This window comes from Physeter macrocephalus, chromosome 14 (genome assembly GCF_002837175.3).
Source record: "Physeter macrocephalus isolate SW-GA chromosome 14, ASM283717v5, whole genome shotgun sequence".
Taxonomy (NCBI): Eukaryota; Metazoa; Chordata; class Mammalia; order Artiodactyla; family Physeteridae; genus Physeter; species Physeter macrocephalus.
The window spans coordinates 102,545,487-102,571,866 of record NC_041227.1 but is presented as its reverse complement, the minus strand read 5'-3'; the positions used below and the strand labels follow the sequence as shown (position 1 = coordinate 102,571,866).

The 26,380-nt window shown below is 35.1% G+C and overlaps 1 protein-coding gene across 3 annotated transcripts in view; it reads left to right on the top strand.

Annotated features, from left to right (window-relative positions):
* VMP1 (vacuole membrane protein 1) overlaps positions 1-26,380 on the top strand; it is a 131,194-nt gene that overhangs the window by 87,367 nt on the left and 17,447 nt on the right. For all 3 annotated transcript variants that reach the window (XM_024127912.3, XM_024127913.3, XM_024127911.2), the window contains exons 8-10: positions 12,623-12,703; positions 17,277-17,393; positions 21,988-22,049. In XM_024127912.3, the coding sequence (XP_023983680.1) occupies positions 12,623-12,703; positions 17,277-17,393; positions 21,988-22,049 (260 nt within the window). The remainder of the gene's footprint in view (positions 1-12,622; positions 12,704-17,276; positions 17,394-21,987; positions 22,050-26,380) is intronic.

Genomic DNA, 26,380 nt, shown 5'->3' with positions numbered 1-26,380 from the left:
TGGTTCTAATTTTGTCTTCTAAAATTCTGTATGGGTGAAAACTATACGTAGTTTTCCCAAAACTCAGCACTTAAAGCTTTTCTTTTTCTCCTCTTTTCATGGTTGAATTTATTCAGTCTTCGTATGTTTGAGTTATCAAAGCTACTAATTACCACAGACTCATTAGAACCATCTGTAGGAAAGTAAAAAGGTTTAGATTTTTTTTCAATTGAGATTTATTATCAACTGGCAACATGGAAGCAATATTAAGAGTAATTTATGTTACAACCACTTTTGAAAAGTGTTTGGCACTGTCTACATAAACATACCCTACGATCGATCTAGCAGTTCCATTTTGTAGATTTATACCTACAAGAAAGATGCTCCAGAAGACTTGACAAGAGTAGTCATAGCAGCATTATTTGTAATAGCCCCAAACTAGAAACAACCCTAATGTCCACCAACAGTAGAATAAATAAATTGTGGTATATTCATACAAAGGCAGCAAATTGATTATTGCCACGTGCAACAGCGGGAGTGAATCACATGGACATAGTGTTGACCTACAGAAGCCAGAAATAAAAGAGGACCTACTGTATAATTCCATGTATACAAAGTTCAAAAATAGGCAAGCTACATTTATAGTAATAGAAGTGAATGATAGTGGTTATTTTGGGAGAAGAAGTAATTACTAGTAGTGCCACCGGTGGGGTTTCTGGAGTTCTGGTAATGTTCTGTATCTGGATCTTGGTGGTAGTTACATGGGTGTGTTCATTGTAAAATTTCACCAAGATGTATATTTTAGATTTATGTACATTACTGTGTATCTGCTGTACAGCTAAAAAAAAATAGTTTTACCACCCTCCCCCCAAAGTAAATTTGGTAATAAATATACGAGTACATGTAGAAGTTCATTTAATTATATAGCTGATATAGCTGATATCTTTCTATTTTAGGCACAACTCTCTGAAATGTGTGTCACTCTTGAACCTTTATTTTTTACTATACTCCATGTTACAGACTACATTGATTGTACTTAGGGCCTATGCATGTGTAACTGAAATAATGTTTTGTGAAACGGTATTTACTTGTATCACATGTACTGATCTCACATTTTTATTCTGTTCATTAAAAAGATGCTATTTGTGACCAACTAAATTTTCACAATATGCAGTCTAATAAAGCCACACTAAATAATAGAAATGTATGAATATGAACAGGAACAAAATCTGAATTTTCAGATTTCTAGATGGATCAGGTTTTTAGTACTTATTAAATTTAGCTAGTTGCCAAAATAAATGGTTCTTACTGTTTCAAAAAATGCACAGATCTTCTTTGTGTTCATTTTTAGACATGACTTCATAGATTTTGATTAATGTGTGATCTGATTTTTATATTTATATGTTTTATGTGTAATCCCCCCTTTTTCAAAGGGGAAAAGATGGTGTTTATGTTCTTCAATTTTATTTTTAGTGTGTCAGAGAGAAGGAAACCATATCCCATTTTTAGATAATGACAAAAGCAAGCAATAGATAATTCTAGCTAGAAAATCCAATACTGTTTTATAATCATTATTTTTAACTTCCTAAAAAGTAGTGTACCGGCTGGGATATGAAGAAGATAAAACAAATGTTTACTCGTTACACATTGGAGTACACAGATTTCTCATATTTGTTATTTACGGTTTTGATTTTTGCCCCATCTGTGAACCATCTAAGGAACCATTAGTTCCTTATTGTTTTTTTTCCTTCTTTTTAACTGCTGAATCCTTATTTTTCTTAATTGAGATATAATTGACATCTAACATTGTATTAGTTTTAGGTGATTTGGCACATAATGATTTGATGTATGTATATACTGCAAAATTATTACCACAATAAGTTTAGTTAACATCCATCACCACATATTGTTACAAATTTTTTTTCTTGTGATGAGAACTTTTAAGATCTCTCTTAACAACTTTCAAATATACAGTACAGTCCTGTTAATGAGAATCACCATGCTGTACATTACATCCCCAGAACTTATTTATCTTTTAACTGGAAGTTTGTACCTTTTGACCACCTATGCCTGTATCACCCATCCTCCATCCATCTGCCTCTGGCAATCACCAACCTGGTTTTCTGTATGTATGATCTCAGGGTTTTTTTTTTTTTACATTGCACATATAAGTGAGATCATATAGTATTTGTCTTTCTCTGACTTATTTGACTTAACATAATGCTCTCTAAATCTATCCATGTTATTGCAAATGGCAAGATTTCCTTCTTTTTTTATGACTGAATAATATTACAATGTGTGTCTTTCTATCTTTATGTATATATCCCACATTTTCTTTATCTCTTCATCAATCAATAGACACTTAGGTTGTTTCCATGTCTTGGCTATTGTAAATAATAATATTTCAATAAACCTGGGGGGGGTGGGTTGCAGATATTTTTTCAAGATAGTGATTTCATTTCTTTTGGACCAAAACCCAGAGGTGAAATTGTTGGGTCATATGGTAGTTCTAATTTTAATTTTTCGAGTACCCTCCATACCGGCTGTACCCATTCCCACCAACAGTGCACGTCTTTTTCTCCTCATCTTTGCCAACACTTGTTATCTCTCTTTTTTTTTTTTTTTAGTTTTTAATGTTTATTATTTATTTTTGGCTGCGTCGCGTCTTAATTGCGGCACACAGGATCTTCCATTGCGGTGCGCGGGCTCTTCGTTGCGGTGTGCGGGCTTCTCTCTAGTTGCGGCACGCAGGCTCCACAGTGCATGGCTTTGTAGTTGCGGCACGTGGGCTTAGTTGCCCCGCAGCATGTGGGATATTATTTCCCTGACCAGGGATTGAACCTGCATCCCCTGCATTGAAAGGTGGAATCTTAACCACTGGACCACCAGGGAAGTCCTAACACTTGTTATCTCTTGTCTCTTTTATGATAGTCATTCTAATAGTTGTGAGGTGATATCTCATTATGGTTTTGATTTCCCTGATGATTAGTGTTGTTGAGCACCTTTTCATGTACCTGTTTGCCATATGTGCGTCTTTTTGGAAAGATATCTGTTCATATCCTCTCCCTATTTTTTAATCAGATTTTCTTTTCTATTGAATTGTGTGAGTTCCCTATATATTTTGGATATTAACCCCTTGTTAGATACATGGTTTGCAAAAATTTTCTCCCAGTTGTTACGTTGCATTTTCATGTTGTTGATGGTTTCCTTTGCTGTACAAAGCTTTTTAATTTGATGTAATCCTACTTGTTTATTTTTGGTTTTGTTGCCTTTGCTTTGGTGGCATATCCAAAAAATCATTGCTAAGACCAAGGTCAAGGGACTTACCCCCTATGTTTTCTTCTAGGAGTTTTATGGCTTCAGATCATATGTTCTAGTGTTTAATCCATCTTGAATTGATTTTTGTGTGTGGTGTAAGATAGGGGTCCAGTTTGATTCTTTTGCATGTGGCTATCTAATTTTTTTCAACACCATTTATTGAAGAGATTATTCTTTCCCCATTGTATATTCTTGGCTCCTTTGTCATAAATTAATATTTCATATATGTGAAGGTTTATTTCTGGGCTCTCTATTCTTTTCCATTGATCTGTGTGTCAGTTTTTAAGCCAATATCATACAGTTTTGATTACTGTAGCCTTGTAATACAGTTTGGAATCAGAAAGCATGATGGCCCCAGCTTTGTTCATCTTTACTAAGATTGCTTTGGCTATTCTGGGTCTTCTCTCATTCCATACAGATTTGGGGATTGTTTGTTCTAATTCTGTGACAAATGCCATTGGAATTTTGTTTGAGATTGCATTGAATCTGTAGATTGCTTTGAGTAGTATGGACACTCGAACAATATTCTTCCAACCCATGAGCATATAATGTCTTTCCATTTATTTGTGTCCTCTTCAATTTCTTTCCTCAGTGTCTTACAGCTTTCGGTGCGCAGGTTTTTTACCTCCTTGGTTAAATGTATTCCTAGATATTTTATTCTTTTTTGGTGCAATTGTAAATGCAAATGTTTTCTTAATTTCTCTTTCTGATAGTTCATTTATTAGTGTATAGAAACACAATAGTTTTTTTTTTTTTTTTTTGGTTGCATTGGGTCTTCGTTGCTGCACACGGGCTTTCTCTCTAGTTGTGGCAAGCAGGGGCTACTCTTTGTTGTGGTGTGCGGGCTTCTCATCGTGGTGGCTTCTCTTTGTTGCGGAGCATGGGCTCTAGGCACGTGGGTTTCCGTAGCTGTGGCATGTGGGCTCTAGAGCACAGGCTCAGTAGTTGTGGTGCACAGGCTTAGTTGCTCTGCAGCATGTGGGATCTTTCTGGAGCAGGGCTCAAACCCATGTCCCCTGTATTGGCAGGTGGATTCTTAACCACTGCACCACCAGGGAAGTCCCCACAATGGGTTTTTGTATATTAATTTTTTATTCTCCAACTTGACTGAATTAGTTGATTAGTTCTAACAGTTTTCTGGTGGAGTTTTTAGGATTTTCTGTATATAACATCATGTCATCTGCCAACAGAGATGGTTTTACTTTTTCATTTCCCATTTGAATAAAAATGATAAGAGAGTGAGCATCCTGTCTTAATCTTAGAGGAAAAGCTTTCAGTTTTTCACAAGACTATGATATTAGCTGTGGGCTTGTCCTATATGGCCTAATTCCCTCTGTACCCACTTTGTTGAGAATTTGTGTGATGATTTTCCCTTTTTTTTGAGAATTTTTGCATCTGTGTTCATCAGGGATATTGGCCAATAATTTTCTTTACTTGTAGTGTCCTTGTCTGGTTTTGGTTTTGGGATAATGCTGGCCTCCTAAAATGAATTTGCAAGTGATCCCTCCTCTTCAGTTTTTTGGAAGAGTTTGAGAAGAGTGGTGTTAGTTCTTTAAATATATGGTAGAATTCACTAGTGAAACCATCTGTTCCTGGACTTTTCTTTGTTGGGAGATTTTTGATTACTAATTCAATCTCCTTACTAGTAATTAGTCTGTTCAGATTTTCTATTTCTTCATGATTCAGTGTTGGTAGGTTGTAGGTTTCTAGAAATGTATCCATTTCTCTCGGTTGTTCAATTTTTCAGCATGTCATTGGTCATAATAGTCTCTTATGAATCTTTGTAGTTATATGGTGTCAGTTGTCAAGTCTCCTCTTTCATTTTTTACTTTATTTATTTAAGCCCCCTTTTTTCTTGGTGAGTCTAGCTAAAGTTTTGTCTAATTTATCTTTTCCAAAAATCATCTTAGTTTCATTGACTTGTGTTGTTTTTCTGATCTATTTCATTTATTTCCACTATGATCTTTGTTATTTCCTTCCTTCTACTAACTTTGGGCTTAGTTTGTGCTTTGTGTTCTAGTTCCTTGAGGTATAAAGTTAGGTTGTTTGAGATCTTGTTCTTAATGTATGCATTTATCACTGTGAATTTCCCTCTTAGAACTGCTTTTGCTGCATCCCTTAAGTTTTCCTATTTTGTGTTTCCAATTTTATTTGTCTCAAGATATTTTTTTAATTTCACTTTTGAGTTCCTTGACCCACTGGTCGTTCAATAGCATGTTGTTAAATCTTCACACATTTGTGAATTTTCCAATTTTCTTCTTGAAATTGATTTTTAGTTTTATACCACTGTGGCCAGAAGAGATACTTGATATGATTTCAGTCTTCTTAAATTTATTAATGCTTGTCTTATGTTCTAATACATAATCTGTCCTGGATAATGTTCCATGTGTGCTAAAGAAGAATGTATATTCTGATGCTTTTGGATGGAATGTTCTGTAAATGTCTGTTAAGTCCCACTAGTCTTATGTGTCATTTAAGTCCAGTGTTTCCTTATTGATTTTCAGTCTGGATGATCTATCCATTGGTAAAAGTGGAGTATTGTATTGAAGTCTCCTACTATTATTGTATTGCTGTCTATTTCTCCTTTTAGATATGTTAATATTACTTTCTTATTTTGGTATCTCTTAGTCCGCTATAATCTTGTGGGTCTCATGGACACAAGTCCTGTTGACTTTCAAATCTAGATGTTTTGGGGGCCTATCTATCAGGTGGAAGTCTTAAAAGTTGGGTCATCAGGTGTGGGTTTGTGGGGAGCCAAGCCTTTCGCTCTACAGGAAGAAGATGGGAGTTGTGAGTTCAGTGTGTTCTTGGGAGGAGGTGAGTTCAAGAGCTTCCTATGTTGGCATCCTGAATGAGGACTCTCTAATCTCGTGTTAAAAGTTCTAAATCTGTAAATTATTTCTAGAATAAAATTGCTTTCCTGAAATGTGTGTATATGATGTATTCTATTTGCACTATTATAGAATTCTACCCTAATTTCCAATTTAAATAGGAATTCCAGGGATCATCTCTGATTGAATAATGTAAAAGCTATAAATTGGATATTGAAACTTTCATTTTCAAAAGTAGTTGCACCACTCTGTTCTGATCACTTTTTTTGGTAAATGTGTGTGTATTTTGTAATCCAGCATCCTGTAGGTACTGAATTAAAAATTTATTAATTAGTTTCTATTGTCACAATCACTTTACTTCATCAAATTAATATCCCTACTTTATCTTGTAATTCTAGAGTTTGTTTCTTAGCAATCTTCATCTTATAAGTTTGTGTGAGTCCATTATAATTCAAAAAAAGAATAGGGACTTCCCTGGCAGTCCAGTAGTTAAGACTTCGCCTTCCAATGCAGGGGGTGCAGGTTTGATCCCTGATTGGGAAGCTAAGATCCCACGTGCCTCATGGCCAAAAAAACCAAAAACATAGAACAGCAACAATGTTGCAACAAATTCAATAAAGTCTTCCAAAAAAATGGTCAACATCAAAAAAACTTTAAAAATATCTTAAAAAAAAAAAGAATAGATGATATGTGACTCTTGAAATTATACTACATTTAAAGGAGACCTCAAATATGCAATATTAAAAACATATCAGTTACATTAATGATATTGTTGAGGATAACACTAAAATAAAATATTTTGTTCACTTTGAATTTAATAAATTAATGCTCTATATCTTTTTGTGAAAAAAGCTCATAAAGAGTCCTGGTAACAGGTAGGAAATTGCAGTTAGGTAACATTTTATTCTGTTTTTAAGAGGAGAAAGATTTTAAAATTATGAGTTATGTTTCATTGTAGTTTCTGTGAAGATGATAATTAATCGTACTCATTAATTGTGTTCTTTACCATGTGTAAAATATTATTCATTGTAGAAAATATTTAATTACATGGTTATTAGGATCTTAACAAGTTAATATTTCAGACTGATTGTCCATGATGCTGAAACAGCTTACAATATTAAGTCATCATTACTATTTAGCTCCATTTCTAGTTAATAGAGAATAATATGACACAACATATTTGACTGGGACACAGGAATTAACAAGTCATTTTTAGATGCGAAAAGAACTTCACAAATACAGTAGATATTAACACAAATTCCTCTTATACACAAGAAATTATTGAAACAGTTGCTCTGGGGTTTTTAGTATTGACCTTGCAGCCACTTTAGTGTCAAACCCAAGAAGAGCAATAGCTCAGCAGAAGTTTTAACATAGGGAATTCCCTGGTGGTCCAGTGGTTAGGATTCCAGGCTTTCAGTGCCGGGGGCCCAGGTTCGATCCCTAGTCGGGGAACTAAGATACCGCAGGCCACATGGCACAGCCAAAAAAAATAAAAATAAAATCCTTTAAAAGTATATTTTTTTTTAAAAAAAGAAGTTTTCACATGTAATTTGTTAAGAAGGCAGTTAATTTATAAAACTGCTGACCAGTTACCTCACACTGATGGTGATAGTTCAGCTCAAACTAACGTAAGGTTTTAACCAAATACATACTTATCTCCAGTAATAATGCATTCATTTAACATGTTTAGGGATTATCTGTTGCTTTGAAAGAAATCTTGGAATTTAATATGATCCCTTCTCATGAAAATGAAAAGATTTTCTGTTACCATTTGCAGATAAACGTTATTTTATATATTTAGATCTAAGTTGACTTCTTCAATTCAAAAATTAGTATTTTGCAAGCTAATTATTATTATAATTAGCTGTACAGTTTCTCTTCTCTTAATCTTAAATATATTTCTTAGGAAAACGAAATGTGAAACAAAAGTAGTGCAGGAATATTCATACTTGAAGGCATTGTCTGTTTTTCTTTATTAATCCTTGAAATCTCAGTAGTAAGGACTTATTGTAACTTTTCTTCATCTGCCTTCTGTAGTCATTGGAGAAATGTTCCTGGTGTCTCTCATTCTTACTTTCAGAAGCATGATTGGTTACATACATAATCACTATCAGTGGGAGTGGGAAAGATAATTTTATTTACTTGTATTTTGTTTATTTACTTTTAAAAAGTAGAAAATGATATATGATTGCTAGTTGTAAATGCATGCTGCTTATTTAGATAGAGCTAGAGGATGAAACCCCTCTCAGGCACTTAAAATTGTGAAATACGTGAGCGTTGTGAAATGTGAATCCAGCGAAATGAAACTATTAAAAGGAATTTGGTTTTAGTTGTACAGATTTTTTTTAATGAAGAATGACAATTGAGGAAGTAATCAAATTGAACTTGCTACACAGTTCCCACAAACACAAAAAAAGAAAACGATTAAAATGAAATATTAATTTTCTCTGATATTTAACTTGAATTTTGAATCTCACATATTAATTTGTTAAACTTTTCCTTTAAATTATTGTTGTTTATTATTATTGGTGCACAGTTTTTCTTGGCTAGTTTATTTTATCTGATGGCCTAAAAAGAATAGCAAATTTTGTTTGAAATTGTTCTTTTAAACTTTAGTAAAAGAAGGGTTTTTTTTCCTGTTTTTGTGTGCGCGCGCGTGTGTGTGTGTGTGTGTGTGTGTGTGTGTGTGTGTGTGTGAGAGAGAGGGTTGGGTTTATTGTCTAATATTATACCTATAGTACATTTTTCTCTCTTTACTTTAAAAGCAAACACAAACAGAAATATTTTAATGCATAGAAAATGTTAGCCTTACATCATTAGAAAGCTGTCAGATTAATGCAAATAATGAAGTACTTAAGTTGTTTAAAAATAAAGAACTTGTAAAATTGCAGAGCAACAAACAGGAACATATAATTACCTTTAAGATGTAGAACATTTTAGACAATTAAAAAATGATGTTTTTAATAAATATGTTAACAAAGCCTTTAATCAGTAAGTTTTGAATATGACTTTAAATGTGAAATAAGTTTAAAATAAAAACAACAAAATATGGTTGTGTTTATGAAATCTAAACATGAGTTAATTTACCATTGTAAAGTATTTCAGATTTGGTGCAAATACTAGTGTAATGCTGCCTTGAGTTTGTTTTCATTACTCTGGCAAAGAAAATTCTTCCTCGAGCTGCATACTCTGTTTCTGTTGGTTTCTTGTGATGAAAGCAACTGTGCAGACTTACTAGTTTAATTTAAATAAACTTTTGTGAATTATTTAATATATAAATGTAATTTTAATTCGAAGAATATTGTGAAAGACCTGGAAAATAAATTATAGGAAGTGAAAGTAGCATGGTCATGGTGTGTATGTGTGTGTGTGTGTGTGTGTGTGTGTGTGTGTAACACATAGTAAGATTTATGAAATCCATTTTCAGTAGATGACTTTCAGACTTTTTATAAAGTAAAACTCCCCATTAAAAAGGCACTTAACTTATTTTCCTTGTAAAATATGCCCGCTAAAATTTAATTTAAAAAAAAAAAGAGTAAAGGGAACTTTCTATTATACTTATTTAGGTAGAGTAACTCTTTTCCTTCAAATAAAGATTCTTGAAGCACCATTAAGGATAATTGATGATGGGCACCCAGGCATCCGAAAGAACCAGGAGTCTATTTTCATTTTTTCGTGTCTAATTTCTGTTAAGTAAAGAGATTCTGCCAAGGGATAAAATAGTTCCTTACTTTCAGGATATTTTAAAAAATATGATTCCTTGAACTTCTGTAGGCTTAAATATTTTTGTTAGTTTGTATGTTAGCTGGTCTGCATAATGTTAAACATTTTTTCCTTTATATAAGACAATTAGTATAATCAGACCTCTTTTTCAATTTAAATGTATGGGTGTATGTATCTCTATAGTAGAAAAATACCATCAGTTTAAAATGATGGCACTATCATAGTCACTGGTTGAAATAAATGTAAGAATCTAAAGCCTTGAAATTAAGATAAAGGAAAACAGGATGGCATACCTTTTAAATACAACATTTTGTTGATCTTGTCTACACCATTTTATGCAAAAAACTAATTTTTTGTAATTTTATATACTGAAGACTGCATAAATGCTGCGATAGAAAAATGTTCCCACATTAGTCTGACTTGGCAAATAGGTTTATAAAAAGTATTGTTTTTAAAATAAAATTTGTATAGTTTTTGTTTTCTTTGTTTTACTTTTTCTTCACAATTGAGTACCATCTTTCACTAAAGTAGGTTTGCTATGAAGATATCAAGGGCTGTGGAGGAAGGCGTTTTCCTGAATTTATATTTTTAACTCTTGGGCTATATTAATTAAAAATTCATAACTAATTTATAATCTAATAGTATTGTTTGGTATTTTTAAAACTCAAAACATTTCCATTCATTATGGCCAGTTTTTATTTAGTGCTCTGATGAATTACAGATTTTGTAATTTGTGAATTATGTAAATTATTCAAGGCAATTGGATGTATAATTTGTTTTAAAATAAGTTACATAGGAAAACTGATTTCATTATATATTCCTAAACAGTTTTTAAATCAATAAAAGCAGTATTTCACTCTTAATGCAGTAAATGTTAATTTAAGAAAAAAAATTAAATCTTCAGTTAGAAATATGAAAAAAAATACTGAGAACCCTTTGCTGCAGTAATTTAGTTGTTTAAAAATACTAAATCGATATATTTTATTTACTAGACGAGTAAGCCTAATCCCAAAAAGAAAAATTCTGTCTTTGAAAATACACTGCAAAATTACAAAATTGCATTGTAGAATTTAGTTAATGATTAACTTTGATAGCCTATATGTTTGAACTTGAAAGTATTTGTATTAACTGTTAATATCTGTTAATATCTTTTTTAAAAATTTATTTTATTTGTTTATTTTTGGCTGTGTTGGGTCTTCGTTGCTGCGCACGGGCTTTCTCTAGTTGTGGTGAGTGGGGGCTACTCTTTGTTGCGGTGCATGGGCCTCTCATCGCAGTGGCCTCTCTTGTTTCTGAGCACAGGCTCTAGGCACGTGGGCTTCAGTAGTTATGGCGCACAGGCTCAGTAGTTGTGGCTCTTGGGCTCTAGAGAGCAGGCTCAGTAGTCGTGGCGCACGGGCCTAGTTGCTGCCCTGCATGTGGGATCCTCCTGGACCAGGGCTCAAACCCGTGTCCCCTGCATTGACAGGCGGACTCCTAACCACTGTGCCACCAGGGAAGCCCTGTTAATATCTTTTCAAATATATATCTTATTGGTTTAATTCCTTTGACTTTCTCACCATCCTCAGCAAGTAAGTAGGAGGAAGGTCATTTTTTTTTTTTTTTAATTTCGGTATTCACTGTTGTACTTTGATACAGCTGTTCAACATAATATTATGGTTTAAAGTGGTTTTGTGTGTTTGTTTTTTGTTTTTTGAATCCACAACTTCTGTTGTGGATTAGGGAAGTGCTTTAAGCCCTTTTCCTAGTCTAAGAAGGAACCTTCTATCATTTATATTAAGACCATTCTATAAGATTGTTGACTATTAGAGTATGTTGAGCTAAAGAGAGAGGAATGTTCTATGATGTAAACACTTCTAAAAAAGATATTCACACGTTAGCTAATATCTTTTAATTGTATCAATTATTTTCATTGAAATTTTGATTGGAGTGTATACCATTTCAAAACCAGAAAACAGGTAAAGTCAAATTTCAGATTGGTACTTTTAAGAAAAAATGTATACATATATATAATTACAGCATCCTCATGTTAGAAGAAGAAAATCGTGGAAATAAATTGGCCAGCCAAATGCATGTTTCAGCCTGGGAGGTAGAAGAGTGAAATAAAAAGAGCAGTGATTTTAGAGTCTGAAGTATCTACTCTGCCTACACCCGAGAATTATTGAAGGGCTCCAAAAAAATGTTTGTGAAAACCGTTTTATATAACTAGCACAAACTGTGTAAATGTAAGATGTTCTTTGTTTTGTGGGGTAATGAATGGTTAGTTATTGCCACATATCTGTTTTTTTCCATCTTTTGGGCAATGATCAGTAGAGGTGTCTTCATTGGCTATCTTGAAAAATCCTGTGGTTTCCTACCCTGATATTAATGAGGGAGTAAGTCTGATGAGTTAATTAAAGGAAAGAGAAAGAGATACGTGGTAGACTAGCATTTCCAAAAGAATGGGTTGGTTCATGGTTGGTTTATAACATTTTGTTCATCCCTAGTTAATCCAGAGAGAACCCAAAAAATAAAGTAACAGTGTTTTGGCTTATTCTTGAAACGTGATAAAAGTTTATCTTTAAGGGTGTGTAGTTAATGTTTTATCAAGATTTTACTTGCATGTTTTTCAGTGCACCCTGCTGTGATTTTTTTAAAATCATTCTTCTTATTAAATGAATCAGTGCTTTCAGATTATGAGACATTTGATATTATAAAATCTGTTAAGAGCCATCTTTCTTTCTTCCTTCTAATTTTCATTAATGTTTTGATATCCTCCTTTTATACAGGACTTCGCCTCCCGGGCTAAACTGGCAGTTCAAAACCTAGTACAGAAGGTTGGATTTTTTGGAATTTTGGCCTGTGCTTCAGTAAGTGAATTGTATTTAAATAGTAGATTTATATTTCGATCCAATTTGTTTTTAAAGGTACATGACTGAATGAAAAAAAAGTTATCACTTTTAACAGGTATATAATGTTATTAATCATTCACCTTACTGATCAAATGAGCTGTTTTCCGTTGGATAGGTTTCTATGTTGTTTATTGACTTTCAAGCATTTCATCATACCATGATGACTTCAGACCTAAATGGCTTGATTCAGTAAGAAAAAAGAGACAAAATCCATCTTTCTCATGAAGAATATATAATGAAGTGCATTTAAGCAAACAAGAATGACTTCATTCTTTCCAGAGTTATAGATAGGTAGTCTTTTTCCAAAGCTTCAGGCATTAGTTATAAGGAAGAATTCATATAAATCTCCTTAAGTAACTTTAACACCTAGCTAGGTAATTGAAACATCTGTAGCAAGGTTAAGGACATCTTTGGCTACAGTGAATTAAGAAGCTATTTGTGTCAAAAACTTAATTAGGACTTCCCTGATGGCATGGTGGTTAGGAATCTGCCTGCCAATGCAGGGGACACGGGTTCAAGCCCTGGTCCGGGAAGATCCCACATGCCGCAGAGCAACTAAGCCCATGCACCGCAACTACTGAGCCTGCACTCTAGAGCCCACGAGCCACAACTGTTGAGCCCGCGAGCCACAACTACTGAGCCCACGTGTCACAGCTACTGAAGCCTGCGTGCCTAGAGCCCATGCTCCGCAACGAGAAGCCACAACAATGAGAATCCCACGCACCACAACAAAGAGTGGCCCCCGCTCACCGCAACTAGAGAAAGCCTGCACACAGCGACGAAGACCCAGCACAGCCAAAAATAAAAATAAAATTTAAAAAAAGAAAAAAGAAGTTACTAACTGTATATTAAAAAAATAACTCTATAAAAAAAAACTTAATGTCTCAAATTGCAGATTTATGAAATTAACATTCCTTGATGAGTTGGTGTTTATCCTGGTCCTTTTCTAATATAATAGATACAGTTACATTTGAGATGGGGTGTTTTAGTCAAAGTTTTCTTTGGTAGTCTGTACACAATTCTTGGTACTTCAGTGGTAGATTTGACCAGAATAACTAGATGCACCTAGTTGATATGATAAAAGCTGCAATTATAAATAAAATTCAGAAAATTATTGTCTACTGACCCAGTTACTTTATTCATTATGTATTAGAACTTGAATATATCCTTGAGTACCCCTTTCCTCACCTTAGCAAAGTAAATGGCCAAAAAGGGAAGACATTTGGTGCCAAAATTTTTAATATGATATCAACATTCTAGAGATATTCTAAAATATACATGTGCCTCAATTACTATCTTTTGACCCTGGCAATACTAGAAATTTTTGTAATCTAACTTTTCAATGTAGAAACTCTTTATCACAATATTGATCTCAACTATTTGAGCAATGTATAGGTATGTTGTAGTGTGATGTAGTGGGATGAGAATTGGCTTTGGAGTCAGGCTTACTTGGGTCCCTATACCAGGTTTGCCTCTTAGCTATGTAGTCTCAGTGTCAATTTACTCTCCTTGAGCCCTAGTTTTCTAATGTTTAAAATGGAGCAATAGGGACTTCCCTGGTGGTCCAGTGGGTAAGACTCCGCACTCCCAATGCAGGGGGCCTGGGTTCGATCCCTGGTCGGGGAACTAGATCCTGCATGTATGCCGCAACTAAAGATCCCGCATGCCGCAATGAAGATCCCACGTGCCACAACTAAGACCCAGTGCAGCCTAAATAAATAAATTTTTTGTTTTGTTTTGTTTTTGGTTTTCGGTATGTAGGCCTCGCACTGTTGTGGCCTCTCCCATTGCGGAGCTCAGGCTCCGGACGCGCAGGCTCAGCGGCCATGGCTTATGGGCCCAGCCGCTCTGCGGCATGTGGGATCTTCCCGGACCGGGGCACGAACCCCTGCATCAGCAGGCGGACTCTCAACCACTGCGCCACCAGGAAAGCCCCCACTTTTTTTTTTTTTTAATGAGTCAGTAAGACACTCATTGCAAAGGTTGATGTGAGGATTTAAGATAATATATATGAACTAACACAGTGCCTGGAAGGCGAAGTAAGACAGAGCTCAACCATTTTTTATTGTTATTCATCAGCTTTGTATCAACCCCTGAGTGCTTGGATGAAGAAGTGAAAGCTGTATTCCCTTTCCTCAATGATCCTGAAGTCTAGTTAGGGAGACAGTTTAAATACAATAATAAGTAAAAGATACTGTGGAAGCCCAGCAGAATAGGATTAAGCTGAGAGGCCTAAAGAATGATAATGTCCTTAGTTTAGAAGCTAAGAGAACAGTTTGAGAGCCATGTTGCCTGGGTTGAAATCCTGAAATCCTGCTCTGCTGCCATTAATACTGGACAAATTACTTAATCTCTCTGTGTCACTTTTCTTATCTATAAAATGGATGTAATATCATATAGCATTGTTTTGGGAATTAAGTGAGTTGATGATGTAGAAACCTTAGAAAAGTACCTAATAATTCAATAAAAGTTAGCTTTCATTATTCCTGGGGAAAAATACAAGAACCTTTGATTTAATAAAGCAAAAAATATTTATTCTTTGGCACTCATCTATGCCTGTGTCTTCCCTGCTAAAATTCCACTTTCTTTATATTTGACTAGGAATAGTCAATAGCCAACATAAATTAATAGATCGATTTGACCCTCTAAGAACTTTTTACTAGGAAATTGGTAAAGTATTAAAAGTATGTGTACTTGATTTAAGGTAAGAAGGTAAGTAGAGGGTAAGGTAGGAAGAAGTTTTTTTTTTGTTTTGTTTTTTATAAATTTATGTATTTATTTTATTTATATTTGGCTGCGTTGGGTCTTTGTTGCTGTGCACGGGCTTTCCCTAGTTAAGGCAAGTGGGGGCTACTCTTCATTGTGGTGCGTGGGCTTCTCATTGTGGTGGTTTCTCCTGTTGCAGAGCACGGGCTCTAGGCATGCGAGCTTCAGTAGTTGTGGCACACGGGCTCAGTAGTTGTGGCTCACTGGCTCTAGAGCTCAGGCTCAGTAGTTGTGGCACATGGGTTTAGTTGCTCCGCAGCACGTGGGATCTTCCCGGACCAGGGCTCGAACCCATGTCCCCTTCATTGGCAGGCGGATTCTTAACCACTGTGCCACCAGAGAAGCCCAGAAGTTTATTTATTAATTAGTTATTTTGTTGTTAACATTTAAACTAAGATAAAACTCGTAATTGAGGGAAAATCTCAAAGCTACTTAATAGTTCTTTTAATTCTAATCTTCCTTTCTGTATATTTAGTTAACAATTGAAAAAAAGGATAAGTAACATGCATATGTAACAACAAATTCATTGATTATGCTCTTCTGAGGGTATCCAACATAAAACTTCTAATTTTTATCTACTCTGATTACATATCTTGTGTACTTTAATTTCCATTTCAACATGCTGTGGAGCCTGATAATAAAGGAAAACAATTAAAATTTTAATTCATGGAGTTGTGAGAGTCATATGAGAAAATATATGAAATGATAATTGTAAGGATATGGAAGTGACATTGTTATTAAATGGTTGTAAGACAGATGAAATTGCGTAAAGCATTTGAATTTGGATAAGAAAAAATAAAATTGAGCTATTGAATCTGAGTGTTATTAACAGAAGAATACTTGAATTCTGATTTAGTTATGTCATTGTTTTTGAAAGAACATTTGTGACAAATATCTTTTAAACAACTGGGCTTTTATTTGAAAATCCAAACACAAAATTATATAAATTAATTAGCTTATAAATGGTTCCACCAACAGACACAAGGACAAGAGTACCTCTGTGGGAGAAAAATGGATGAAGTGCTCAAAAAGAGCTTGTGGTTTCTTTGCATTTTTACATGAAATTATCTATTAGCATTCTTGAAATGTGGGAATGTTCAGAAAAGGTATTTGCTGTGAATCACTTCTTTGTCTGGGACTGAGTATTCACAACATTTGAATCTGTGCTCTTGTATTTCCACCCTTGATTTTCTTCCTAGAATGAATCGCATGACCCCATGACCTTGGGCTGTCATAGATTAAAAAAATTCATTATTTGTATTTTACTTTATGTTGAGAAATGAAAGCACGGCCACCTATAAATGTATTTGTGAATTTACAAGAATGTTTTCTGTAGATGTGAGTACTTTCTAGATAATCTTTTTCTTCATTTATACCTCACCTTATAAAACAGCTACCAAATGGTCAAGTATCTACTGAATGGAATTAAATTTCTGTTGATCCATTGGCTTTATCCAGTTTTAATGTGATGAAAAAAGTATATTTATGGGGCATTAGTCATAAGTAATGCAAGCAAAAGGACAGCTGTGTTTGCTTTGAACAAATTAAGCAAGTCTGGGATGAATATGTGACACAACTTATAGAGACATTAGAATACTTGTCTAACTATCCAGACAGTCTAGTACTGATCAGGGAACCCATACCTCTCTTTCCAGTGGTAGACAAGGCTTAACACATAATTCCACACACCTATAGGTGGTAAAATTAAACTGTTTTTTGGATTATATATGGACGTTCCATTTTAATTTTTTCTTTTTTTAAATAGATTCCAAATCCTCTGTTTGATCTGGCTGGAATAACATGTGGACACTTTCTTGTACCTTTTTGGACTTTCTTTGGTGCAACCCTGATTGGAAAAGCAATAATTAAAATGCATATCCAGGTAATTATACCCCTTGACTCCCTGTTTAATGATGATGAACCCCTTAAAAGACACTGAAAACATATTCCCCTTGCTCTCTCCAAGGCAAATTGTTAGGATTTTGGTTCTGCTTCTTGGTTGGTAGCCTGCTTAGGTATTCAGCCACGGAACATCGTTTGGAAGTTAGTGGATTTCGGGCAGGTTTTCCCTACTCCTGTTGGAAGGTTGTTCCCCTTTATTATTTTTTCCTTGTTCTATTTCTTTCCTTCTTTTTTCCTCCCTCCCTCCTTTCTTTCTTTCTTTCTTTCTTTATTTCACTTTTGCCTTGTGAAACTGTTTATCCAGGAATTTTACCAAACAAAAATAGTGTTCCTGTATAGGAAAATGCATACCATATTAATATACGTAGTCCAAAGATGTTTTATCTTTACTGACCATAGGCTGAGGAAGTATTCCCTTTCATTAATTCTGCTTTTCTTTCACACATTCTATATATAACACTTCCTCTCAAGGCACAAATGCCCTTTACAAAATACCAGCCAGATAATGGGGAAGAAAGGGGGCCCTGAGGAGGCGAAGAGATGTGGGTTTTGGTTAGAGATGTGAGAATCTGTTAGTCTTCAAAGACACTCTTAACAAAATCTTTAGGATAAGGCTGTGTGTGTGTGTGTGTGTGTGTGTGTGTGTGTGTGTGTGTGTGTGTGTGTGTGTAAATAGAGGAGAGAAAAGAGGCCAATAACTTAAATGAGAGGAAATGGATATATGCTTCTAGGACTGTGGTACGAATCGATAGGTGTGGTATAAAAGGCAAATCTTACTAGAATAAAATAAAATTAACATGGAAAGAATGTCTTCATTAATGAGGTTTGCAAGAAGGAAGCATTCACCAAAGGAAGGGCAAGAACAGTGAGTAATGTCTATGCCCTGGTCTGATTCCTTAATAATTAAAAGCACGTCTATCCCCCAAGTTTCTGCTTACCACCTCTCTACCTCCAGTTCTTAGAAGAGAAGAATGAAAAAGGAAAACTTCAGCTGCTTCTACCTGCCCAGTTTCTCATATTAGACTTTGGCATTTAGGATGAGTTTATCGAGCTTGTCATCTACTCTCTGGCCATGCTAACCACTCAGAATTTCAAGGCTTTATTTTTCCTCCTTCAAGGAATATAATTTCTCCTACTTACGTTAAGTGTATTGTTCAATGACGATGGGTTTTTAAATACTGGAATGCTAGTTACTTTGGGAAAGATTTAAAATACTATAATAGGGTTTTTCAAATAATAAAATCATTTAGCTTTTTGAAGTCCTTTGAAAGTATTAATACCTAAGGAACAATAACAGATTATTTTAATTCCCTTTATAACAGCAACTTTTCTAGGAATCCATAAACTTAATGTATCCTGCTTTATGTACTAACTTTCTATAAAATACAGTAAAATATATTATGCTAAAAGTACCCTATAGTTATAGGGTATGTAACTTATCAGACCTTTCATTATAGCATATTCAAAAATAGTATATTTTTTTTAACATTCTCAGTAGATTTTTTCAAGTTATAATAATGCTTAATGTTTTAATGTAGTACTTCACACTTAGTACTTAGTGTATGCCACCCAATTTAATTCTTATAATCCTGGGATAGAGAAATTACTACTCCCATTTTGTAATTATCAAACTTAGAGAGGGAAGTAGGTTATAGTTGCCTAAAAGAATAAGTAACAGCTGGAATTTAAACCTGAGTCAGCTTCAAGTTCAGTGTTCTTTCCACTCTTTTGCAATGCCTTCTTAACTGTATTTATATGATCACAAAAACTGAATTGTTTAATACCTGCTGTTTATCAGGACCTGTGCCAGGCAGTTTGCATTGGTTATCTCAGAACAGTCCTGTGAGGTGGTTATTATCCCCATTTCATAGATGGGAGGGACTAGAATTCAAACCAAAATCGTGCTATCTGTTAAACCTCCCCTAAAAGTTTGAAATCAGCCCACCTAATAATGTTAATTAAGGATTTCTCTTTCTACTGGACAAGTTCAATTCCTCAGCCTGTAGAAGTTCCCTTAGAAATATTTCCTTTCTCCTAAACGATGAAGAAAATAAGGAGTCAACATATATAATATTTCATGTACCATATAATTTACTTATCATGTGTATTATTTATTGCCTTTCAACTTTCCCCCTACCCCTACACGTGTACAGAAATATAAGCTCCATGAGGGCAGAGGTTTTTGTTTCTTGGCTCCCTAAGGTATTCTATTGCCTAGAATAGCATCTGGCATGTAGTTGGCACTCAGTAAATATTTAATATATGAATCAGTCTAAGATACTTCTTTCCATTGGAGGACCCTTCTTTTATAGATACATAGTTTCTTCTTTTTTCATTCTGGCACCATTAGTTCCCTACACCCATATCTTTTTTAAAAAATTATTCCTACTCTACCCTTATTTCCTCTGTGCACATGGTTGACATGGCTGACTGGGCTCTTTGGGGATCTGTGCCTTTTGTTTATTTGGTAGAATCCCCACCCAGACCTCAAGCCTGAATGATTCTGAGACATATGTTCTTAAATGTCTTGCCCAGCACAGTGAATTTTCAAGCTGTTATATATAAGAAGAAAGTCTTGTTTTGTTTTCAAGAAACGAAATTGTGCAATTATCTGGGCATTGGCTTATTTTGAATGTTAGGAAATGATGGTAGGGAACACATGGTGGTGAAATCACTGAGAGGCAAACCATTAGCTCTGTTTCTTAGTAAAAGATTTATAGCTCCAATTAACTGGCTTTTAGTTTGGATACTAGAAGAGTCCCCATATATTAATGCTTTTCTCCCTAAATGATCTCTTGTAATTGTCTTATTAGCTTCATAATCTTCATACACCATTTGTGTAGGATTGTTGATACATCATCATCCATCTTGTAATTGTTTGATATCTATATGTGCTTACTTTTTTCATGAGATAGGTAAATGCCTTCTTCACATTAGTAGATACATAAACAAACACCAAAAAGGACTGTGAACTTATTTTTTTTAGTCTTATTTCCTCACACATATCCAGCTGTGCAGCTGCCAATGTCTTTGTTAACTGTGGGACATTAAGAAAACATCATTGCCTTATTAGTCTTCTACCTGAAATAATGAGCTTTGTCTGAATTAGCCACTTTCCTGAATTTCATAGTGGATGGTTAAAAAGAAGACTATTGTTATTTATTTTATTTCTCTTCCCTCCCATTTGGTTACATAGGCTATAGTTACTATTTAACAACAGTAACAAAGCACTGGAGAGTTTGTTATCAGGAACTGGTAGAGAGAATCTAGAATTACTCATATTTATTCAGAGAATTATTATCAGTCCTTTAAAGCTAAACCTTAATATCACCTTCTTGAATCTCTAATTAATTGTACTTATGTGACCTTTTCTTTCTCTCAACTTCTGTAACACATTGTTTTCACTGCTAATGACATTTACAGTTTATATGTATATCTTTTGTACTTAACCATCTTTCTACTATGTATAGAAAAATTTTTTAATTTCTTCAGGGTATTGAAGAAGTATTCTTCCCATCTTTGTGTTCCCTGAAAGCCCTTAATAATGCTTATATTATCCATAGTAAGTACTTCTTGTAACATTTGTTGAGTTGAAAATATTTGCTACCTGTTAGCCTAAAGGCATCTTTACTTGTAAGTTAAGTATCAACATCTTTAATTAATGAAGAATACCTCAGTAATACCAAATTGACAATGACCCAGGTCTGATAAAGATCCCCCAAAACTTGTTGATGCCTTTGCTTGTACCCGAAGCTGAAATTCCAAGCTCATTCAGGATCTGAGAATGGAACTTTCATAACACTTTTATAAGAACTTTCCAGGAAGGACGTAGTCTTTTCAAAGATCCTCTTGATTAGATTTAGCCCAGACACCTATCATCAGGCTGATAAGCTTTAATTTCAGTGGTGGAGGCTATATGGGAACCCATGACTTTAGTTGTATACACCATTCTAAAACACATAGAACGGGCTTCCCTGGTGGCGCAGTGGTTAAGAATCCGCCTGCCAATGCAGGGCACATGGGTTCAAACTCTGGTCCAGGAAGATCCCACATGCCGCGGAGCAGCTAAGCCTGTGAGCCACAATTACTGAGCCCACATGCCGCAACTGCTGAAGCCCGCATGCCAGGAGTCTGTGCTCTGCAACAAGAGAAGCCACCACAATGAGAAGCCCGCGCACCGCAACAAAGAGTAGACCCCGCTCTCTGCAACTAGAGAAAGCCCACGCGCAGCAATGAAGACCCAACACAGCCAAAAATAAATAAAATAAAATAAAATAAAACACACAGAACATGTGGAACATCCACCCAGCCTTGGGTTTCATGACTCACATTTCTCCCTCAGACATGGTCACGTATCCTGGCAACACTAGAACTGTGCTTAAGGAAAAACATCTTTAAAATACAAAGTACATAGCATTTGTCAAATGGTGTTTTGTTTTGTTTCTTAAAAATTTTTTAAATTGCAATTAGCAGCAGTATGGCCACCGTTTTAGACTATTATCAGAATTGTGAATTTATATTGTTTTTTTCTTTTTGATGAGAAATATTTATTTTAACTGGCATTTTCTTTACAGAAAATCTTTGTTATTATAACATTCAGCAAACACATAGTGGAGCAGATGGTGGCTTTCATTGGGTGAGTAATTCTTTAAGGACTAATATTAATATCATCATGGTTTGAATGGGAGGAAATGTATAAAAAGACTTTATTGGTATAGAATTTTTGTAATAGCTCTTTATTTTTTGAGAAGGAAAAATCTTTTGCCCTGTTATTATTTAAATTGAAGATGAACCTCGTTCCCTACAGCAGGGAAGGATGAAGCTCAGATTATCCTTGTTTAATTTTAAACCAAACATGTATCAAGTCATATAATTCTTGATTTAAAAGAAGCTTTGCAGTTTGAGACTTGCCCCTCCAAAGAAGTATGAAATTCTTTTTATGTAAATGACATGTGTATATAGTTAGAGTTTAACGGTGCTTTGGTACAATGCTATGAGTTTTAGCCAAAATTGGATGCCAGATACACAGTTGTATTTCATTTATATATAAATCTTACATAAAATATTAATATTTCATTAAATAAGGCATGATAAGATATTACCAAAATATGTGTTATGAATCTGTTACTTCACTAGAGAAAAATTAGGCCATTTTAAAAGGCTAAACCATCCAAAGCATTTATTTTTGTGTTTAAAGAAGTAAGACCAGTTTTAACATATGCTTTAAATGACAGTGTCACAAATTTTTTGGAATTTACTTTGATAAAACAGCAAAGAAAGACCTGTTTAGTTAATCAAATTAATGTCAGCTGGAATGTGAATCCTACCGGATATTAAATGAACCCTTTTTTTTTTCAATATATGATTTTTTATTCAATGTTTACAGGTGAGAGGTTTTCTTTTCATTTAATAGCATAACTGCCCTATGGTGGAAAAGTGTTAAGTTGGAATGCCCTTTATGTAGTTTTAACACAAATCTTTATTTTAAAAGCCATTTATAAAACAAGACCTTTATGAAAATTTTCACTATTAAACAACTGCCACTTGGTAGTGAGTTCATGAGTATTAGTTTTATTATTCTTTGAATCATGCACTATATATTATACTTACTCTTTTCTATGTATGTTATATTCTATGATAAAATAGTGTTTAATATTTTCTACTTAGGTATTAATGTAATAACTGAGGAAAAACATATTCTTGAGAATATACTCAGTGGAGCCAGCTATTGATTTTATTACTTCCTAAGCTTCTGATTAGAAATATGGATTATGGCTTGTAAATTGAATTTTAATTACTCCAGTTTTTTGTTGCCTGAATTCTCACAAATAAAGTGGTTTATAAGTCACCATATATCACATTCAAAAAGAAAGAGGGAATATTCTTGTTCTTTTTTTAAAATAAGAAGACATTTCATCTGTTCCTAGAGATTATTGTGCCACCTTGAGAGAATTCTGAGGCACATGTAGAACTACCACACAAACCACACAGATCCACACGTCGTAGGAATGACTTGGCACGCAGCATCCTACATTCTTTCTTTCTCATTTTTCCATACTGAACATTTATAGAAGGAAGTTTTCCAGCTACTTCTACATCCTCACCACTACCACCTTTTGTTTCCCCAGCCTTTGGCACTTCTAAGAAGTTATATTAGTTAGCTACCCATCTCAAACATCTACATCCAGTTTCATTTCCTTCCAATCAGTTCATCATACTGCAGTTAGTAACCTTTTAAAAACCATATCTGAGACTGTCGCCACCACTGTCCTCACTCCCCAGTTCCTCCACTTCTTGAAACCCTTCACTTGTTTTCCCCTTCATTCTTAAGATAAAGCTAAAACTCCTTACTGGGTCTCTGTAGCCTTGAATGAGCTATCCCGTATAGTTTTCTCTGCTTGAGTCTCCCACCATTGGTCTTTGCTCAGGCTTTTCCCTTTGCCCTGTTCAGGGTTTCTCAACCTTGGCACTATTGACATTTTAGGCCAGATAAGATGTCTTTGTTGTGGGGGACTGTCCTGTGCATTGTAAGATATGTAGCTGTGTCCTTTTCCTCTACTCACCAGATGCCAGTCGTGTCTCCCAGTTGTGACAATCAAAAATGCCCCCAAACATTGCCAAATGTTCCATGGCAAGTAAACTGCCACTATCACCAGCAATCCCATTGAGAACCACTGGCCTAGATAATGTCCTTTGGATCTCAGCTACTATATTCACAAAAACACCTTCCCTGACTAGGTCACAATTACCCTCTTTCCTAGGGACCTCTTTTCTCAGCAGTATGTACTACATGCACTCACAGTTGCATTTTTACATTCATGTTTGAGGGTGTATGATTACTGTCCTTCCTTTTACAACTAACCTGTAAACTTCTTAATGGCAGAGGCCATGCCTATTTTTGTTCGCCGTTGTGTCCATAGCATCTGGCATCTTGATTGACGCATAGCAGGTCCTTGATAAATATCTGGTGAATAAATGAACAGGTGGTGTCCAAATAAAGATCTGGTCAGTAAGAATCAGCAGATTATTTATAGAGCCCAGATTCTTCTGTTTCCCCAGCCTTTGGAGTTTCTAAGAAATTATATTAATTATCTACAGTAAATAGCAATAAACATATCTTTAAGCTTAGGCCAGTGTATTAAAGTTAGAATTTCTTATTCCTTATGTTTTTCAAAATCAGTAGTCCTGGGTTTCCCTGGTGGTGCAGTGGTTGAGAGTCTTCCTGCCTATGCAGGGGACACGGGTTCGAGCCCTGGTCTGGGAAGATCCCACATGCTGTGGAGCAGCTAAGCCCACGTGCCACAGCTACTGAAGCCCACGTGCCTAGAGCCCATACTCTGCAACAGGAGAGGCCACCGCAATGAGAGGGCCCGCGCACCGTAACGAAGAGTGGCCCCCACTCGCCGCAACTAGAGAGGGCCCGTACGCGGCAATGAAGACCCAATGCAGCCAAAAATTAATTAATTAATTAATTAATTAATGTAAAAAAAATCAGTAGTCCCTCCCCTTAATTATCTCCTCTAGCACAGCCCCTCAAAAAAAAAAATTCCAGTGATTCTTCTTAAAGATGGTTTTGCATAAAGTTATTCTAAGATATTCAAGGCCTACTGGAATGGGTGGTGGTTTTGTTTTGTTTTGCATGTGTCATATTTTAAAAACTGTTTGCAAGAGACAAATGTTGCAATGTCCTGATATCTTCATCTTTTCCCTAATACTGTCTACAGGGATTACCCATCAACTTCTTTTCTAGATAAACTATTAAGCAGTATAAATAATTAGACTTAGCTGTAATAATAATTCTTTATTACCACATGCTAATGGGTATCTTTTTCATCTTTGTCTGTAATAAAATTATCTTTTAATCAGATTCTCTAATTGAGCTTGACATGGTTTGTTTTCCTACATTTTGAAGTAGGAAATGCTATACAAGTGTTCAGATGATAATAAATGATAATAAATAATATCACCAAACCTAGACTGCAAATTAAGTTAAACCAGGAGAATGAATTTTTTGAAGACCTAAATTTGTTCTTTTATATCATAGTAAATAGCTTAGCAATTTATTTCAGAAAAGGGAAGGAGAACAGTCAGATTGATTCCCTAGACTCATTGTTGAGTTGAACTGAAAATACTACATGTAATTTGCTATAGAAACATTCTCCTTTGATTGTTAGTTCTCCCTTTTCACACTGTTAAAACTACTGATATAAATGGTGTGTGTACATATATATATACGGCAGATCATCAAACTAAACTAGAAAGTTTGGAATACAGGCTTTTTTTGCGGGGGGCTGTGTTGGGTCTTGTTGCTGCGTGCAGGCTTTCTCTAGTTGCAGCAAGTGGGGGCTACTCTTAGTTGCGGTGCGTGGGCTTCTCGTTGCGGTGGCTTCTCTTGTTGCGGAGCACGGGCTCTATGCGCGCAGGCTTCAGCAGTTGCAGCACATGGGCTCAGTAGTTGTGGTACGCAGGCCCTAGAGCACAGGCTCAGTAGTTGGGGTGCACAGGCTTAGTTGCTCCGCAGCATATGGGATCTTCCCGGATCAGGGATCAAACCTGTGTCCCCTGCATTGGCAGGCTGATTCTTAACCACTGCGCCACCAGGGAAGTCCTGGAATCCTTTTGAAGGATGTTTAAAACTATGTGCCCACAAGTAAGAGGGTGGTGAATTGCCATGGTAGAGTAAAAATCAAAAGAAAAGACCAAGAAAAAGTCAACAACAGTTCAAATTTAAAATAAAATTATGAGATACTAAGGCAAGGGAGAATGAAAAAATGAATCCCAAGAGTAAGGACAGCTATGGAGTGAAATATGAAAAGAACACACAGGCTTTAGACAAAACCAATCTAGGTTTGAATATAAACTCTGCCACAAGCCAGTTATTTATTTCCTCTCTGTATCCACTTTTAGCTGCTGTTCTCTCAAATAATATATTTTCTTTGAGTAGCATTTCTTCCCCAGTTCAGGAGG